The sequence below is a fragment of the Camelus dromedarius genome, chromosome 10 (genome assembly GCF_036321535.1).
Source record: "Camelus dromedarius isolate mCamDro1 chromosome 10, mCamDro1.pat, whole genome shotgun sequence".
Taxonomy (NCBI): domain Eukaryota; kingdom Metazoa; phylum Chordata; class Mammalia; order Artiodactyla; family Camelidae; genus Camelus; species Camelus dromedarius.
In genome coordinates, this window is record NC_087445.1 from 70,685,193 (window position 1) to 70,704,955 (window position 19,763).

Here is a 19,763-nt window from a genome sequence, read left to right on the forward strand (position 1 = left end):
TTGTGGTCCTTAAGGAGGACTCTGTGATCACCCCCTTTCTATACACTGAAAAATCCCGTTTTACAACACGGTTTAAATTCATTAAATAAACAGGATAACAGGAGTAGGAAATAGTTAAGAAAATAACCATACTTCAGGTACCTTAGAAACAGCCACTTACATACAAATAGTAGAAACCAACAATTTAGTAATGAACTTTTAAGGTCTAATTTCAGTTACTGCGTATATTATGTGTATTCAGTTACTGTGTGTATTCAGCTTTTGTAAATTACAAACTATACTACTTTAGAAGATTCAATTTTAACCAATTTAAACAATTCTAAAGAATAGATTCTTACCATATATGTCTTGATAATCAAAACTAGACTTTTTTATATCATTTTGAAAAGATTGCTAAATAAAATGTATTTTTGTTTCATCTTGGGACAAAAATTATTTTCTAGAAGAAGGCAATTCCAGTGTTATCTTTAAGGAAAGAGAATTCAGTGTTCAGAACTTCGTCACTTTTTCCCAAAATGGGCACAATTCAATACGTTTCTTTGCAAAAGTTAGAGGTTTGTTGTCTGGGGAGACGGAAACCTCAGACTGGGAGTGGTTCCTCTGAGGCCTGACCGTGGCCGTGACCAACAGGTGGAGAAATCAGTGCAGCTGATTGGAGGCAGCCGCCTAATAAGAATTGACTGTGGTTTAGGATAGTTCCTGTGGGGTGCTCAGAAGCTCCTAGAAGTATCCCCTGGATAAATCTGTTCTCAGTTTTTGGAGAAATGCTCTCCCTTTACACCCCAGCATGCAGTTCTGTGGTCCAGCTGAGTAGTTAGAAGTTGGTTGTGGCTAAAATAATCCCATTGCCATTCCTAAGGGCACACCTGTCTCATAAATGCCCGTGACTGAGTGGCGTGGGGTCGGGCTGTGGTGGGCATGCAGGTCAAGGAGCAGGAACCCTGACGTGGTGTCTGCCAGGCTCTTTCGTCACCACCCTGAGTCGTGGTGGCTCATGGGGCACGTGCCTCGGGCTTTATGGTGTGAAGATGTCTCCCAGACTAACCCTGAGAACCCGGCCAACTGTAGGTGACGCCCGGGCAGTAGGGCGCTTTCTCCTGGGCCTGGAGCCTGGCGTGGAGCGGGGCGGGGCTCGTTCTCCTCGTAGTTAGAAACCGGGAATACGGGTCAGCCATTGCTCACCTGTCTCACCCTGACCCTACAAAGTGGATTGTCACAGAAACATCCACAATGAAACGGCAAGATAAGAATTTTGCAGACTGAGAACCAAGGAAATTGTTGATAGCACGTAGTAGGAAAGCCATCGGGGTCGGTGAGGAAGATGGCCTGCCGAGCTGGGACGTTGCCCTCACGTGAGGTGCTAAACCGCGACACTCAGAGCACAAACGGAGGTGATGTAACCACCTTCATGGGCGAGAATCGATTCCCTGGTATTTGAGGCTATGATTCTCCTCAGTGAGTTGGTTTGCTTTGTTGCTCAGGTAATTTTGTGCTGAAGGTGCCATGAAGATTTCTCTTTTCTCCCAAAGGGAACTGAACAGCATGGGGATCTGGTATCGAATGGGCAGAGTACCAAGAAATCATGACTCATCTCAACCCACTACGCCTTCCCAGTCATCAGCTGCTTCCACCCCGGCCCCCAACCTTCCCAGGTGAGGCCCTGTCAGCGGCATCTCGTGCTGTCATGCATGTGATAGTCATGTGCTCTTGGGTCCCGGTGCGTAACATTTTAGGGCGCCTGCACTTAGTATCTGCTGAGACATTACAGAAGCAATATACCTTTAGAGGAGATTTTGCAAAACCAATTAGAAATCTTCACGTTACACAAATGTGAAGGCCATTCTGTATTCTATTGTACATATTCTGCAGGCTTCTAAAACAATAGAATATGCAATTTAGAATTGGTTTGCTCTTCTAAAGAGCTCATAGCTGCACACAGACCCCTGATTTGTAGCCATGCGGCTGGGAACGCTGGCCGTAAAAGGTGGGGTTCCTTCTCTGCCTTGGCTAGCAACTTGTTTAACCCCAGGAGGGTTGGTACGTAATTTTTTTTTGTTTTCATATTGTTTCTTTTCCCAGTGAGCAGAAAACTAAGAAATGGGTCATTAGGGTATGAGAGTATAGTGAGAAGTTTTTCTGTGGTGAGGGGGTTGTTGGTTTTAATAGTTGTTTCCACAAAGAAACTTGGGTGACCAACCTGGTCTCTGCACCTGATTTTACCCACAGCAGAGGTCGTAGTGGTCTCAAGCCCGTCTGCAAAAGCAGATGGCACAGAGAACCCTGGCAGACCAAAATCCTCTGCGTCATTAGCGGCTAAGTTATTAGAGGACAAGGAGCAAACAGCAACGATAGATTAAGTTTGAGAAAGGAATTACGAAAGTAAATAAAACAGGTAAGAATTGGCGAGACGGAGATGGACGTAATGTCAGTGAGACTGGATCGCAAAGCTTCCACGTGGGCGAAGAGAGATGAACAAAACCTGTCAGGAACAGGACAAAACTGTTAGGGGGGAAGGGGGATCCTCCGCAGGCCCCACAGTCACACGCTGCCCCCCGGGAGCGCAGAGAAGTGGGTGTGTAGCCCGGCCCTCTGGCCCTGGTCCCCCCACGGAGCTTCCCTCCCTCAAAAGAACGCCGTTGTCACAGGCAGCTCAGGGGACTGTCCTTCGGGACACCCTCCGCAAAGACAGTCTAGTCTTTCTCGTGCAGTTTCACAAACCAAGTACTGAAACTTAATTACCTCTGGCATCGCCTGAAGCTTGAGTAGTGGTTTTCAGTTTCACTTTGGTGTGCAGAGCTGTGACTAGCTAGCGGGCTTCCCAGAGCTGTGGGTTGAGCAGGGGAGTGTCTTTGGTTTAGGAACACGAGGCTCCCGCAGCTTAGTTCAGCAGTTGCAAATTCTTGCCTAGATGCCCAGAGTCCTCGCTGCGATTACCTTCACCTGTGCTCGGGGCCCTGGAGAGGCTACAGCTGCTCCCTGTTGATGTCACATGGTCTGGAAGGGCCTAGAAATAGGCGCCGCCTCAGAGCAGGTTTTAACTTTCCATGAGCACAGATTCTCCTGGTTAAAGCAGGAAGAGTGATCTCCCCAGAAGCTTGTTGATCAGCTTGAGAACACAGTCACCAGCAGCAGAAGCCAGGGGACCCGAGAACACAGGAGCTGGAGGCAGTGCCTCAGAACAAGACTTCTAAGGCTTGTGTGTTTTATAACCTCTTGTTGTACCGTTTATGGTTTACAATGGCTGCAAGGAAATTGGATCAGTTTTGTTTTACTTGCCATATAAAACAAATGTCAAAATAGTCAATATAAAATGTATTCTGATTTGACTGAGTTAAGCCAGTATGCAGTGGGATAATGGAATGTTACATTAAGGCTTCCCAGTAAAAACCACTTGTCTCTCCCAAGCTCTCCTCTCTCACTGTGTGGTAATTTACAGGTGGCATACACACCTCTGTGAGCCTCCTGGTTCATCAGGGATTTTTTTGTGCGTGTTCTTCAATTTTTGTATTGTTTTCCTATCCAGTGTCTTCATTTAAAAAAATGAAATGCTGATTATTCAAATTTTCCATTGAAGATTTATGAAATGATGAGTATGTTACTTTATTCCATGAGGCTTCAGATCTCTGGAATCTGTCACCAGAGGAGCCTGACACCTTGCTCTCTGGTGGAGCTGTGGGTGCTGCTTGTGTTCCCACTGTGGGGGTCTGCAGTGGGCCTGTAGGGTGGAGGTCTCCACGTCTGGCTCCCAGGGCTTGCAGTATTTTCCGTCCCCAAGCCTCAAACTTTGAACCTGTAGCCTCTTCTTCCCTTCCTGTTTTGTGCTTCTGTGCCTTTGCTCATGTGGACACCTGTGCATCGGGTATGTCTCGCATCCTCGACCTTAGATGTCAACTCAAATGCCACCTCTCCCAGGAAGCCTTCCCTGAATGCCTTGTGCCTATGCCAGGCTCTTCCCTCAGAACGCTTCTCAGCCATTATGCCTTCACTTTGTGATCATGTTGTAAACTCCTTGAAGGCAGGGATTTTGTCCAGGGCCTGTTATCTCCCAGAGCTCAGCCCAGGTACAGGCATGTATTCAGTTTTGCAATAAATGCTTCTCCAGTGGCCTAGGACCCTATGCTGCAGCCTCCCCACCCCTAGACGACTCCCAAGTCCCTAAGTACGCCTCAGATTTTTCGGATTATGAGAGGAATTGTAGCTTATAGAAAACTGAGAGTTTAGAAAATAATGAAAAAACAAATTCCATCTCCAGTGAGCAAAGGCTCATAACCTTTGGCTGTATTTCCTTCAAGTCATTTTTCTGTGTACTTCTTACATAGATGATATCATCATAAAATAGCAAGTTTGTGTTTCGCTGCTTCTTTCTCTTGTAATGTTGAACCAGAATCGTAATATTCAACTGTGGTCTTTGTGTGGACCCAGGGATCAAGTTGCAAAACCAAGGCTGGAGTGAGAGCGTGGTGATGCAGCGCCCTCTACTGACCAAAGTTGGAGGAGGCTGGGGGACCGGCGGGCAGGTTCCTGAGCCAGGGGCAGCGGGACAGGCCCTTTTCCCCGACACTGCCCCTGCAAATCCCTGTGGGGAGTGAAGGGAGCCAGGGAGGGCCAGTAGCAGACCTTGTTGCCTTCTTAAGCCGGAGCTTGTGTCTCAAAAGCTAAAAACGTGTGCTCCGCCTCCTTTTTTTCTGCTGTCACTCATATTTCAAAGAATTTCCTGCTGTTTTTTGGCGAGCTTTCATCCCCAGTTTATTTCAGACAAAGGGGGCCATTTGGGGCTTTTCAGAGACACTGGGTCATCACCTGAGGGCCTTATAGTCCTAGCAGATCGGCCTTCCTTGGAACGAGCACTTCCTGCCTGTTTCCTCCCTGTTGTTGCAGAGTGCTGGTCTCAGATGATAGGAGTTGTCCTTTCAGGATGGGCAGCCCCCCGAAGAGATGGACGCCCCTTGGCTGTATCCAGTGAATTGGACACAGTGTTTGAAGTTCGTGGCAAAAGGCAGGATAAGAGGTGTTTGCAGAGCTCCTCTTCCTCATCCAGCAAACCTTTATCTCCCACACATGCATCTCTACCCTCATTTCTTGACAGTTTCCAAGTGAGGAAGGGCATGCCACTTCATCTGGTGAAGTGGAGCCTCTGTTTCCTCTCTGGGCAGCAGTACTGCTCCATCCTCTGCCCATCCACCTCACACACACTGGTCAGCAGGATGGGCCTGGCCTTGGCCTCAGGCACGCTCCCACATCCCCACTTCTCTCCCAGGCTGGCCTCAGCTTTGCGAGTCAGCCTGGGGTGGAACAGCAAATGTTAGGGTCCCTGAATCTGGGCTTTTCTGATTCTCTTCTGCACTGTTGCCTTCAGGCAGGTGCAGTTAGAGGAAGCACCTTCTCACTTCAGCCAGAGCCCCCACTTCTCTCTCACATGTGATTCTACTGGAAAGAGAAGGTTCTACTGAGGCTGGTACCAAGGTTTGGAAAGGCTCAGGGAGGCAGGTGGATTTGCAATTGATGGAGCACCAGTAGCTCCAGAATGTGGATGAATGCACAGTTTTGTGCCCTCCCAGGAGGGGCCCTGGTAGACTGCTGCCCCCCGGCTTGCTGAACAGTAGAACCAGTGGCTTGATAAAGACATCAGAGGCATGCTTATCAAATTTGCAGATGACACAGAATCATTAGGGAGAGCTGATGTGCTGAATGACAGAATCAATACTCTGCATCTTCTCTGCAGCCAGAACACCCTGCTGCAACCGGGAGATGAAAGGTGATGGGTGAGAACGGACAGAGCCCCTGAGGTTCAAAAAATCAATTGCACGGGAACAAAATTGAGGAGACCGGGCTTAGTGGCGGTCTGTGGGAAATTATGGGGCTGGGCACGAGCTTGAGTGGCTGCAGTACAGCCCTGTGTGCATGGTGAGGCACGTTCTGTGACGCGGTGTCCCGCGCCGGTCAGGTCCGTCAGGAGGGGCACGCCCACTGCCATCCACCACCCTGTAAAAGTTACCTGGATCGAGATTTGAACTTGAGTGTGAGGAATCACCGAGTTTTGATCTGAGTAGAGATGCAGCCTCTGGCTTCAGGTATCTAAATGGTCAACGTGTAGAAGGGAAAGGAGAAGTGTTTCCAGGTGGGGATGCGGCGTTGGGAGCCCCTGAAGGCAAAATTCGATCAGGTGAACTAAAGTTACAGGGTGGTAGGTTTGGGCTTAACATTAAAAAAATTAATATGGAGAACTCCCCAAAGGTAAAAAACCTCATGGCATTGAATAAAACAACTAAAGAGGTCATTTGCACCCAGCGGCTGGCAGTATTCAGACAGCATTTGGATTTGTCTGACCTTCAGTGGTTCTTCTTAAGCCTTTTTAAGAAATGTATCGGATTCCCTGACCCTAGCTAAAGTCCAGACAGCAAGCCTGCACGTTAGGGCCGCCCGCAGTCGCCTTGCCACCGGTGACTTGGAGGAGCTGGAGCTGGGGTCGGGGACCAAGTGTGGAGGCCTGTGGAGTGGCTGTTGTGGCGCCCTCCCCGGGTGGAGGCACTGAGGGCCCTCATCGGGCCGCCCCGTGTCTCCATCCCAGTGTTGGCGTGTGGGAGCTGCACTGCAGGTATTTTTGTCCCTTTCAGAGTCCAGCTGAAATAAATCACCTGGCCTCCAGAGTGTGGTGTTTCCAGGGCTTTCCCGTCTGGGTGGATGTGGGCTGGGGTGGCCTTGTGGTTCCAGAGTTCAATCTGCTCCCCAGACCTCAGGCCATAGGCTCATCCTGTGATCCTCCACTGACACCACCCCTGGGAGAAAGTGTCATCTTCCCTCCCTGAGCCACAGCGGCCGCTCCTTCCCCGGCCCTGGAATCCTGCCCTGCGGCCTCCCGGGAGCGTCTCCCCGGTGTCGGTGTAGGTTGGGGCCCAGCTTCCCTTATAAGGTGCAAGGCGCTGCTCTGCGTTGTCCCGGGAATCTTCCGGTGATTTGTCAGCTTCCAGCAAGTTGTCAGTCACACGTTCCAAAGTATGTTTCTTAGTGACAGACATAATTGTACTTAACTTTTTGCATGGATGTTATCAATCTGTGACAGATACTCTGGGAAATGGGGCATTTTGATTGCAGAAGATCTGTCACATGCATTTAGTCTTCCTCTCAGGGACACCAGGATTCAGTCACAACTTTTGCATGTCGATGTCAGGTTTTGAGAACATAGCTCCTTGCTGACCTCAAAAACTGTTCCGTCACTCCGACCCCAGGGCTGTCATCTAAAAGGTTAATGGCTCTTCCTAAAGGAGAGAGAAAGCCGTGCGCAGTGATCTAGCATTCAGGCCATGTGTGCCCGGGCTCGTCCACATCACACCCGCTGTCAGAAGCCCGTGAGCTGCTGGGCTCCGTCCTGGCCCCCTGACCGCACCGTCCTGCCGACACGGGATCAGTGTACCACTGGATCCACCCACCGAGTGAGCCTGCTGCAGGGCCAAAGCCTTAGCTCACCGGCCACAGTCCCATTGTCTGAGCTGACAGCCTAAAACCCTTGGCTGCCTCCTGTAAGTGTCTGATTATAAGATGGTCTTCATACCGCAGGAGATGATGTCACCTGCTGTGTTGTTGCAGGACTTGAACGGGGGTCCCAGGATTGCACAGATCAGGGGGGCTGTTTTCCTTTTCCTGCCGAGGTGTCTGCCCGCCCCCATCCCACCCCACCTGGTGGCCAGAACTGGCCTGAGGGTATTTGCCTATGTGGAGGCCTGGCAGTTTCTCCTCCTTTATAGGTTTAATAGGAGAAGGCTTGGCCCAGAGGATTGGGAGGAATTCATCTTGGAGTTGAAAGCCATTGTTTAATAAAAGTTCCTCATTTATGAGAAGGGCTGTGTGTGTCCTGCATCAGGTAAGATGAGAAGGCAAGGCCAAGTGCTGAGTCCAGTGGTTCTTTTTTCCTCTAATAGTGAACAACTTATGACGTGGACTTTGAGCTTCACTTCCACAGTAGAGACGGTCTGAGGTACATGGGCCCGGGCAGCACTCTGCCCTGGTCCCCCTGGCAGGGGCATGGGCCTTACTGTCCCAGTGAGGCCTACAGGACCTCGTCCCTCTGCAAGGCATGTCCGGGCGTAACTGTGGGTTGGGCTTTACTTGGAAGAATTAGCCGTCCTTTTCATTTACACAAAAACCACACACATTTGTGAAGATAGGGGACTCAACGTGTTTGTATCCTTCCTTGAAGCCACCTCCTCTGAAGACGGAGGCGGTAACCCGGCTTTGTCGCTCCAGCACAGGGGGCGTGAGTGTGGGCACCGCACAGTGCAAGTGTCCTCACTCTGCTTGTGGTACCTCCACCCACTCCAACTGAAAGCATCAACCACAGGGATATCACCAAGAGGAACCCTCTGGAGGGGTGGGATCAGAACACGGAATCAGTTAGATTAGAGGTTCGCTTCTGGGGCTCAGTATTATTTCAGGTAAACAGTCCACGCTTACATTCTTTGCCTGGAACTTTAAAGTCCCAGGTTGCCTGCCATCCTGTTGGGATTTTCAAACATGCACACGTTCTTTGTTCTGTTTGGAGCCTTCACTGGCTTCCTGTTAACTGACGTGCCTCCCAGTCATCTCGCGTTCGGCTGGTCTCCTGGTTTCTGGTCACATTGTCCTCATTCCAGATTCACCTCTGCTCTCCCAGCCCCTGTGCCAACCTCCCCCCGCCCCGAAAGGGGCAGACTGGACTCCAGAATGCTGAAGCTTGTTGCTGTCCACCCTCCAGACGTAGCCGCACCCTCGCCTCTTCTGGAAAACCCAGTCGTGTCATTTTCTGTCTTCCTCTCCTCCAGTCGCCTGCATCGTACAGTTTGGCATTTCATGTTTCCCTGTCATTGTCATATTTATCTTTGGTCTTATGACTAGATTTGCTGACTTATTGATGACAGGGATTCTCACGTTTCCTTTTTCTTCTTTAAAGACTCAGAAAAGGTTAGTCACAGAAATAATGATGATAATATTGCATCACTGTGTATCAAAATTTAGCAAGTACTTTCAACTGCATCACCTCATGTGATACAGTAAGTATTCAGTGAAAAATGTGTGGCCCCCAAATGGTAGGGCCTTTGAAGTCCGGGAGCCTGGCATATGGTGGCACTCAGAAAATACTTACTGAATGTGTGAAGTGAGCTGGTTTAGATACATGGGACCAGATATCGTATATTTATACATCTCTCCTTCCCTCTGTCCATCCATCCAACCAACAGAGACTTATATTACATTTACTGGGTGTCAGGCCCTGTTCAAGTGCTTAACAAATAAAAACTCACTTAATCCTAAAACAGCTGTGAGTTGCATCCTGTTTTCCCCTCCTTTTTAAGATGAGGAAACTTGAGATCAAAGAGGTTAAATTCCTTTCCCAAGGTCACACAGCTAAGTGTCAGAGCTGGGGTTTGAACCCCAGCAGGTGAGCTACCCTTGGCTGGCAGGCCGTCCCCGTGCCCTGAGGCTCATGGTCCCCTGTTCACAGCTGAGTGGAGCGTGTGCCTCAAGGGGCTGGCGGTTGGGGTGCAGCCCCAGGTGTCGCGGCTGTCTTCACCTGCAGCCTCTCCAGGCTCCTGACCTGCCCGCAGCTGGGAGGTGAGGACCGCCCGGAGCCTGCACGTGTGGCCGGGGCGCTCACGGCATTCACTCTTTGAGGGAAATGTGTGGACACTGGCCAGGGGCCAGTCCACGTGAGCTGTGATGGACGCCTGAGGAGAGCATGTGGGGGCCATACACGAGAGGGTCCCTGTGAAGGGCTCCAGAGCCCGCGACGAAGCAGGGCAACAGGCAGTTTGATTTATTCTGGTGATCATGAGGGTGGAGTGAAGGAGACCTACAGACTAAGGTTATTTGAATATCTTTGAAACGCTTGTGTCACAGAGCTGCAACTGCGTTTGTAACGGTATCAGACTTAGTTTTGGTGTCAGAGTGATTTCGAAGGCGAAATTTCATTAGAATGCAGTTTGGCATTGTTAGATATGAATGATGAGTTTCAGGCTGAGCAATACACTTTTTTGATATTAATTTTTAATACGGCTTCTTGGGAAGTCAGAGCTTCTATTTAATGAAGAATCGACTATTAGTCAATAGACGTCCCCCTCTGAGCTGGCCTCCCCCGCCTTCACTCACACATCCGCTCTTTGACAAGGTCTTTGCGGCTTGTAAATGTGTTATCGTTGTGATTTTTGTGACTTTGTGGGAGTCTTGTTTTTCTTGGTGGGCGCAACGGTTATGCGTGCTGCTGCTGCTTGTTCCGGAAAGCGGGGTTATAATGTGAAATGATTCCCATGCCTGCTTCTCAAGTGTGCGAGGGCTCTTGGCACAGCTGGTTTAAGCTCCAGGGTCTGGAGAAAGGCCTTTTTCAGGATTATGAAAATAGTGTTCCGTGTGTCAGAACAGATTTATCAGTTCACTTTAGGGTCGGTTTTGTGAACCAGACCACTTAGAGGAGGATATTTTACCTTTTATCAGAGTGGAAGCTGACAGTCTATTTGCAGGGAGCTCCATGGAATATTTCACCTGGGCCTCTCAGTGTAAATCTAGCCGCCAAAGCAAAAATGAGTGTTAAGCGAAATTTCCTGGTATTTTACTGCCCCTGCCCTCCCCACCCCCATGCTATTCTATTTCAAGGCCGGGTTTCAATTATCAATTTGGATATTTAATAAAATCCTTTGCTTGCAGTAACTTTTCGAAGGCCTTTTGGACTTGTTTGGGTGGGGCTTTTGCCTGTGGGTAGGGTAGCATCCAGCCTGAACTCCCTTCTTGAGCAGCAGATGTTTTGTTTCCAGTTGAATAATAATATTAATAATTATCAGAATAAATATGATTATCACCATCATCGTTATTATTTCAGCTACAATTTTTTGAGCATCTTGTGCCAGGCATTGTGTAAACACTCCATATATATTGTTTTAATCTTCACAACCATGCAGTGAGGTGAATAATCGTGTCCTCATTTTTCAAGAAACAAGAAAACCAAAGCTTGGAGAGATGGTGACTTAGCCAAGGGCAGAGCGTTAGGACTCAGAGGAGCCAGGATTGGAGCCCAGGTCCCACCCTCCTGTCCTCTCTGCCTTCCAGGAGCCTCGGGGCTTCCCTGCACCTCAGTGTCTCCTGCAGCCAGTGACATGGGCTCTCCCAGGACCAAACACAGGCGTAAACTCTTCCAGCCCAGAGCCCACATTCCACCTCCTAATTAGTCATTGCTTCATTTTGCTAAGCAAATTGTTTTGCACAGCTTTCAAGATTGATTGGGCAAGAAGGGGAAGAATGTGCCTTTGGTTCTTTGATAGGGTTTGTTTTCGTTCAAACTGCTCGCCGCCTGGCCTGCGCTCTCACGCACAGGGCCTTTCATGAATCTGGCTTTGGCAGCCTCATTACTCTTGAATTTTGGAGAAGCGGATATTTTAGTAGGCTGGAAGAAGATGAAAAGCTAGCGTGCCCATGTGTTCCTTGTTTTTAAAAGCCGGGTCAGTGAGGTTTAGAGACTCTTTAAATATTTCAGTTCATAAGATGAGACTAGATCATCTGGAATGGAAGTGTGCTGCCCTCCGTCCCAGGCTTGGCTTTTTTCTTCATCTCTTTCATAATAGAGGTAGGTATTTTGGCACTGTAGGGTTCAAGTGTAATAAAACTAAAATGTAGTGAATAAATACTGTGATTTGGAGTGCTGCTGCAGCTATGAAAGTTAGTTTCCCTTTTTTTTTTCTTTTTTGTTTCTTGAGTAATCAGTGACTTGAAAAATAATAGATTGGTCCAAGGATGGTAGCTTAAGAAACTGAAAACTCTGAAGCTTTAAAGGAGTATGGTCTCTGACATTTTTCTAAGAAAGCATTTTCTTCACTCAGTTAAATCTTCCCCAGTCGAGATTAGACATCTATCCTGAAATATATATTTAAATAGTTTGAAATTCTACACAAGTGTTCATTTTTAGTTAAGGCAGTGCCGTCCTGAGCCCTCACTGTCTCTTGGATTTTGAAAGATAAATGATGTGATGGTTGTTTTTCTTGATCCCAAGTTATTTATAGAAGCCCCAGTTCTAGTGACTGTCTAGTCTAACCCTAAGGTTCCAACGGGGCTGGCAGAGGTGACTGGGTGCTGTGCCCGTGGGGAGAGTGGGGCTGAGACCAGGTCTCACCTCCCCGTTACGATGTGCCTGGCATTCCACATTCCCCACCGGGAGATGGGATGAGAAGCCTTTCATTGCCCTGGTCATGGATATGAGATGCTCTCAGACACCTGGTAGGGGTGGCTGTGGTCACGGCCCTTGTAGCACCGCCGAAAGCCCAGAGAGGAGGGCCCTTGACCACCACTGTTTCCAGGGCCAGGCCCTGCTCCACCGCAGAGTGAGCAGGAACCCCGGGTGCTGGCATTTCCTGTCACGTTGCCTTCACCCTTCATACCTCCTCGAGTCCAAATTCCAGAAGTAATTTGTCACTTTGGAGGAGGGAGCCATTAATAACCATTATTTAGAACTGTCGAGTCTTCCTCTCTGTGTGTGAGTGAGTTAAGCATCCAAAAAATTGGCCTTGTTGGTGGCACACAGGGCCTCCCCATTGACAGATCAGGCCCGCCCCCACCCCCGCTGGTCCTTCTCACATCCCCGTTATTTCAGGTCTGTCTTTAATCACTGAAAGGGTGGTGGCAGAGTGGTTAAAGCATGTCCTCCTGGAATTCATTAGTATTATTACCAAAGACTGTGCTGTAAATTGTTGATTTTTTTTTTTTTTGAGCTGCTTGGAAAAGATTTCTTAACTATTTCATTTTAATGTACTTTAAAAAAAAATTTGTCTCATCAAACAACAGTTCAGAAACCTGGACTTCAGGTCCCACTGGGGGTGGGCTCAGAGTGGTTGTCCTCAGTGAAGCTGGAATGGTCTCGTCACCATCAGGTTGCGGGGTGGGGGGGGAAGAGGAGGAACCCCCAGACCTTCCAGTGGTGGTTAAGGAGAGGACTCGGCATCCAGTGTATGTTAATGCAGGTTGTTATTCTTTAACATTAAAATTCCACTAAAGTACTAATAATTACTGTTAATATCTTTCTGTGGAAACTTACAGTAAAGGAGCAGTAGTAGAAACAGTATTTAAGGGAGAGCTGCCGGCATGATAAGAATGCAAATACGTGTTATTAGCCTAATGATTTTGCTGTCGCCATGGTTGTGCAGCAGCAGTGTTGTGAATATGTCATCCGGCACCCGTGAATTTGGAAAGTGTGTCAAAACACAACTTCAATTAGTTTGCTCTAATTATGGCTCTGGAGAGTTTGTAACTACATCACTCCTCATTAAAAAAGATTTTCTTATATGGATTAATGTAATATACAAAGGAAAGTTTCAAAGTTCCCGATGCCTCTCGCTCCCGCAACGAGCAGGCTGGGAGCAGGGCTGACGGATCTTGGGTCTCCTGCTGCCAGCCCAGCTCTTCCCTTCAGTCCCGCCATCCGCCACCTGCTATGAAGTGGCCGTGGCCAGTGGAGCTCTGGCGACATCCTCAAGAGGGTAATCGAACCCATTGCAAGCTTCTAAAAGAAGATGGCTAATCAGAAACTACGAGGACATCACTCATTCTAAGTAGCTTGGTGAGGTCTGGAAGCAGAAGGACCTCTAGACCTACTGTGGCCCTGTGTGATGTGCAAACTCAGCCTTTGGTCCCGTCTGGGGGTCCCCGGGGGACGCTGCATGGGAAAATGGGTTACTTTCGGTCACACAGAATCACATGGCATCTGTGAAATGTCAATAAAAGTCTTTTCATAGGTGAGAAAGAGGACCTGAAGGAAATGTAATCTTCCATCCAAACTGATAGGTAGCTATAAATGCTGTTGTGGAGCCACTGTATTTTTGAAAGAAAGAAAAATCACATTTTCTTGTCTTGCCACTGACCTTCCCCTCCCCTTGGACACCAGTGGTGTTCTGCCGTGACCACCTCTTCCAGGCTCCCTGGTGCAGGGTCTGGGTGGCAACAACATGTCTCAGGTTTGTGTCCAAGGCCGTTTCTTCACGCTTGGCTGCCCCTCACCTCACCCATCTCCTGAGCTGCTGGCCGCAGCATCATCGTGACATCCCAACTTGGGGAGCTCAGTGGTGCATTCTGAATCCAAGAGATGAATTTTAGAATGCTGCTTGAGGAGGCCTGGGTTTTGGTTGCCCTCCTCCTCCGATTTATTTGCACAATGCAAAATATCCACAATACAGCTTTAAATACATTTTTGTTGACTGTTAACTGTTCTCTTTTCACTTTTGGTAAGTACAAGGCAGGTAGGGGTGTGTGTGTGTGTGTGATGAGCAACTTGGCCTTCTTTATACCACTCACAAGCAATGTTACCTTGAGTAAGTTACAACACTCCTCTGAGCCTCGGTTTCCTTGTCTATAAAACGGGCATAAGAATACCTCTATGCAGGACTGTTGTGAGAACCAAATGGGGGAACATATGGAAGTGCCACACCAGGCACGTGGTGGGCATGCAGGCATGGGACTTTGTGTTTTTATCCAGGATTCCTTTCAGAGTTTACTCTGAGCACAGGCAGTTCGTTCCCTCAGACCCTTCTGTTGCCGCCATTTGGCCCCTTGCAGCCTGAGTCACCGGCACCCCCACCAAGTTCCCACGGCGTCAGACTGGGCGCAGGCCTTCTCCCGCACAGAGCTGCACTCACAGGTGAGCAGCTGGGAAGGGGTTAAGATAGTAATTGTGCAAATCTTCCAGGCTTTCTCCCAGTTCTGCGATAATTTGATGAAGAACTTCACCCTAATTAAATATTCAAATTAGGAGTAAGTGTCAATATGGCTTCCCATTGCCTGGAATGATGATTAATTGTATTCAAAACTCTAGCGGCCCGCTGTAATCTAAACTGAACTGTTGTTCTTGATTATTTCTGCACCTCACTTGCCATGTTTTTGTTTTAAGATTTAAACTAGTAATTGATTTGCCATATGCTGTCGAGCTGCACATACTTTAAAGTTATGCGTTTAGGAACTTGGGGAGTTTGGAATTGTGATTTCCTTAGTCTTTCAGTGGCAGCTTTTTTCCCCCTTGTCCAATGTGGAGTGATTTGGTTGGAGTGTGTGTGTGTGTCTGTGTGTTTGTCTGTGTTGCCCATGAGGAAAACTCATTATATAGTCAAGTTGGTAGGTTGAAATTATATTGATCACTGCAAATGGGTTGCCTCAATGGAAAATGAACATTCTGCATTTATACTTTTGTGCTTGTGTTGTCTTGGTAAAGCAACGTGGCATAGTGGGAAAAGCATAAACTCAAATCCTAGCTCAGACAATTCCTTTAGCTGTGTGACCTTGGACAAGTTCCTTAACCTCTCTGAACCCTCTTTCCCCTGACCCATAGAACCCCGCTGGGTTGTGAAGATTAGAGATGAGAGAGAAGCATAAAGAGTAGTGCAAGTGCTCAGTAAGTGGTAACTGTCCAAGTCACAGATGATTCCAGGAACAAAGTATTCCGTGTCCCTGCCTCCAGAGAGCCACTCCCAATCATGAATCAGATATTATCTCCCACTTCTCTGACTCCAGAAGCGTCTGTTGCCCCCCTCCTGCTTTGTGACATGTCTTAGGTCATTGTCTTGACTCTTGAATTGCTGTTTCATTGCTTCGGCCCTTTTTCCCTGACCACATTCTTCCCTCTTGGCCGCTGGGACCAGGACTCCCATGTCCCTGGATTCTTGACAGGGCCTAGTGGAGTCCCTGGTGCGTGGTAGGCACTCAGCCAATGTTTGTTTTGTTTTGTTTTGTGCCGTGGCTTTAAAAATCAAAGCATATAACGTTACAGCCTTCTGTTTGTATATCTTATGATATTTAGAGCCTTTTACTTTATGAGAAAGAGGATTTCTATGTGTGTTTCATTTTACTTATGGATTAAAGGGGAAAGATTTGAGTCTTATTTGGGTTTTGGTTTTTTTAAATCACTTTTAAAAGACTTTATTTTTAAAGAAGTTTTAGGTTTGCGACAAAATAGAAAGGTACAGAGATTTAGTATATATACCCCTGACCTCGCACATGCATAACTTTCTCCGTGACCAGCATCACTCACTCACCAGAATGGCTTTTTCTTTTTTTTTTTTAACCAAAGATGAACCTACATTGACACATTATAATCGCCCAGAGTCTGTAGTTTACGTTAGGATTCACTCTTGGTGTTGTACATTCTGTGAGTTTGGACAAATGTATGATGACACATGTCCATCATTATAATATCACAAACAGTCATTTCACTGCCCTAAAAATCCTCTGTGCTGTGCCTGTTCCTCTCTCCCCCGGCCCCTCTGGCAACTACTGATCTGTTTACTGTCTCCATAGTTTTACCTTTTCCAGAATGGCACAGAGTTGGAATCATTCAGTATGTAGTCTTTTCAAATTGGCTTCTTTCATTTAGTAATATACAGTTATCATTTTAAAAAAAAAACTATCTCAGGGCCAAATGTAGTGCTTGGCATACAGTAGGAGCTTAGCTAGAAACTAGCAGACTGAGTTGGTCACAATATATTGATTATAGTAGCAGCCTTATGTGCCTGTTGACAACCATGGTTCGTCTCCCCTTGGCTGGCATCAAGTTAGTAGATATATTTGGAATTAAGTTTCAGGTCTGGGCATAGAAAGTTTGAGGTGGTGAATTATTATTGCAGAAGAAATGGGTTCATTTTAGGTTTTGTAAAACCTCTTTGTTGATGTCAGTTACAAAACAAAGCAAAATGTCTCATCAGATCATGAGAAAGGGTGGTAAACATTCCACGTCGTAATTTCTTTCTGAGGTTGGCTCCAAAACCAGTGAGAAAAAAAATTGCCACCCCTAAAAATATTGTAAGACCTAGAGTCATTAAAATGACTGACTTTCTTTTTTAGTAGAACCAAGTTACAAGAAAAAATTGTGGTATTTTCTCACCTCTTTGGGTCTTCACAGATCTGAATGGTAACTCAGAGCCTCAGGTTGGAAGCACAGGGGACCTGGAGCGGGAATCCTGGCTGTGAAGTCTTTGAGGAGGAGGCTAGTGCTGGTCAGGCCCTTCCAGCTGAAGATGATTCATTTTAATTACCTTCCAGGGCGATCCAATACCTGAGCATATGGTCCTTAAGAAATAAGCCTCCCCAGACTGTCAGTGAATGTGGGCAATGGTCAGGGACCTCATTCTGACACCGTTGACCAGCCTTGGAGAGCGGACGCTCTAGAAGGTGCTTATTAAAATGCCAGCAGGTGCGGCGAAGGTCCCCTTTCCCGTGACTCCCTCACCCTGCTTGTGCCAGGTGTTTTATAAGAGCCTTTTTCTTCATTAAATGGCATTCATTAAGCACGTCCTTACACCTGGCACAGAAGCTGTGTGTCACAGATGACTTCTTCCCAATGGTGTTTTGCAGGAATAAAGTGGAATTTCATTTCGCTGTTTGCTGTGTTCTTCCTCCCCCTCTCCCACCACCCTAACTCTATCATTGCGGCTTTTGCATATTCCTCCTCCATCCCTCCCCCATCCCGTTACTTTTCTTGTGCCCTTTACCTCTGGTCTCTGTCCGTCAGCAGCCACGTTATCTGGAAAACTAGGTGCTCCTTGAGTGCTGAGTGCTGTGCAGAGTGCTTTCATATACCCTCACCCTCCTAGAATTCTCCTCTTAGTGTTTGTCATCTTTTTTTTTCCTGATAAAAAGAAAAATAATTTCTCATTAGAAAAATTAACATATAAAAACATATAAAAAGCAGGGGGAAGAAATCCACACTCGGACCTCAGAGACTTCTGTTGTCTACACCACAGGCATCGCCCTGCCTCCCCGTCCTGCCACTAGCACAGGGCCATCACATCTGTCAGCTGACTTATCCTTCAGGCCCAATTTGTACTGGGGCACGTGTATCTGTGTGTACCCATAGAAGTAGGTTGTTGGTGTTGCGGTTTACACGTGCATCATTCTGCAACTTGGTTTCTGTTTTGTTCCCTTTTGTTGTGACCTAACAGCCTTGTCTTTGACATCTGGCTATGTTGATGCAAGAATGTCTGGCTCATTCCTTCTCCTTGGTCTGCCCCACTAGCATGTGAACATTTTCCCAACTCCTTGCTCTTACAAAGGAATAGGCCATAAGGATTGGGTTTCTGCCTCTTTCTGTGGCTGAGATCACTCTCCCCACAGTCTGTGCCCGAGTTCCTCACTCGTGTCCTGTCATAAGCACCCTCTCCCAGTCCCACCCAGAAAACCTGCAAACATTGTTTTATATCTGTAAAATATTCTGAATCAGGCATAATGTTCTTCCCAGTTTTTGCCTAGTGCATCGTGATTCGGAGCTGCATTTTGTAATTTGTCCCATCAGGGTTCATATCCAAGCTGTGCCCCCTCAGGCAGGTTCCTGAACCTTTCTGAGACCTTCTGTCAAATAGAGATGATCTCGGCGCCCAGCTGTGGGATCCGGGGGGGGATTACATGATGCACGTGAAGGGCAAGCCCTGCGAAAATGTCAGCAAACATTATGTTATTGTTTTTTTATCTCAGATAAGTCGTTTCTTATGTTTCAGATTATTTCCTCAGGCTAGATTTCCAGAGAGAAAGAGTAAATGCTGGTCCTTTTGTCCCATTACGTCCCCATTCTTAGGTCTTAATTTTGAATCACCTGGAGCATGTTCTTAATGTATTTCTTTCAGCGAAAGGGACAAGAATGGTCTTTTTTATTGTCAGCTTCACATATAAAAGAAAACTTGTGATTCAGAATATTTCTACTCATTCAGCCTTCTTTCCCTTCGTAACTGTGTCTCCCTAGCCTTTAGCATTTAGTGTCCCGGGAAAGGAATTTAGTTTCATTTTCTATACTTTTTATGCAAATGGAAAAAGAGTACATGTACAAATAGACTCTTTATCATCTTATTTTACTTAGCATCATTATCTTGAGATGTATCCATCTTGCATGTATCACTCGTTCCTCTTTGATGGCCGAGCAGCATCCATTGTGCGGCTCCACCACTGTGTGTATCCAGTCACTTGTTGTTGGCTATTTGGCTTGCTTTTAGTTTTTAACTTTTACAAATAAGGCTGCTCAGTACACATGTGTGCAAGTCTTTGTAAAGACATCTACTTTCATTTCTCTTGGGTTCTATATATGTAATGGTTTGTATAGTTGTGATGGCTGGCTGGTACCATAGGATATGTTTAACTTTTTCAGAAACTGCAGACTGTTTTCCGAAGTGGTTGTACCATCTTACATCCCTATCAGCAATGCAGAGGGTTCCAGTTGCTTCTCATCCTTGCCCACAATTGATGCTGTTGGTCTGTTTAATTTCTGTCGTTCCAGCAGATGTGTAGTAATATCTCATGGTGGCTTTAATGGGCATTTCCCTAATGACTGATTTCGGACATTTTTTCATGTGCTGATTTGCCATTTGTTTATTTCTTTACTGAAGTGTCCATTCAGACCGTGTGGTCTGCTTTAAATTGGATCATGAGTCTCCTATTAGGTTGTAAGAGTTGTGCTTATATCCTTGTTGTAAGTTGGATATATGTTTGCCAATTTTTCCTTCAGGTCTGTGGCTTGCCTTTCCACTTTTGTAACAGCATCTTTTGAATAACAAGAGTTTTAAATGTCGGTGAAATCCAGTTTATCATTTTTTTTTCTGGTACAGTTTATGCTTTTTTTGTGTCCTGTTTGAGAAATCTTTGCCAAACCTAAGGTCACAAAGATTTTCTCCTGTGTTTTCTTCTAAAAGAGGCCATGCTATGCCTGTTCAGTCAAGATGCATTTAAATAAAAAGTATCAAACCCCAGGCCTTCTGAACTTAATAATCTACTGCTTCCCTTTCCTCTTTTCT

At 46.8% G+C, this 19,763-nt stretch overlaps 1 protein-coding gene across 10 annotated transcripts in view; it reads left to right on the forward strand.

The window, feature by feature from the left end:
- MVB12B (multivesicular body subunit 12B) overlaps nt 1-19,763 on the forward strand; it is a 163,928-nt gene that overhangs the window by 62,678 nt on the left and 81,487 nt on the right. For 9 of the 10 annotated variants that reach the window (XM_064490518.1, XM_064490520.1, XM_064490516.1 and 6 more), the window contains one exon: nt 1,530-1,652. In XM_064490518.1, the coding sequence (XP_064346588.1) occupies nt 1,530-1,652 (123 nt within the window). Of the gene's footprint in view, nt 1-1,529; nt 1,653-2,908; nt 3,386-19,763 lie in introns of those variants that run through there. The other variant, XM_031450476.2, reaches the window with a different exon arrangement.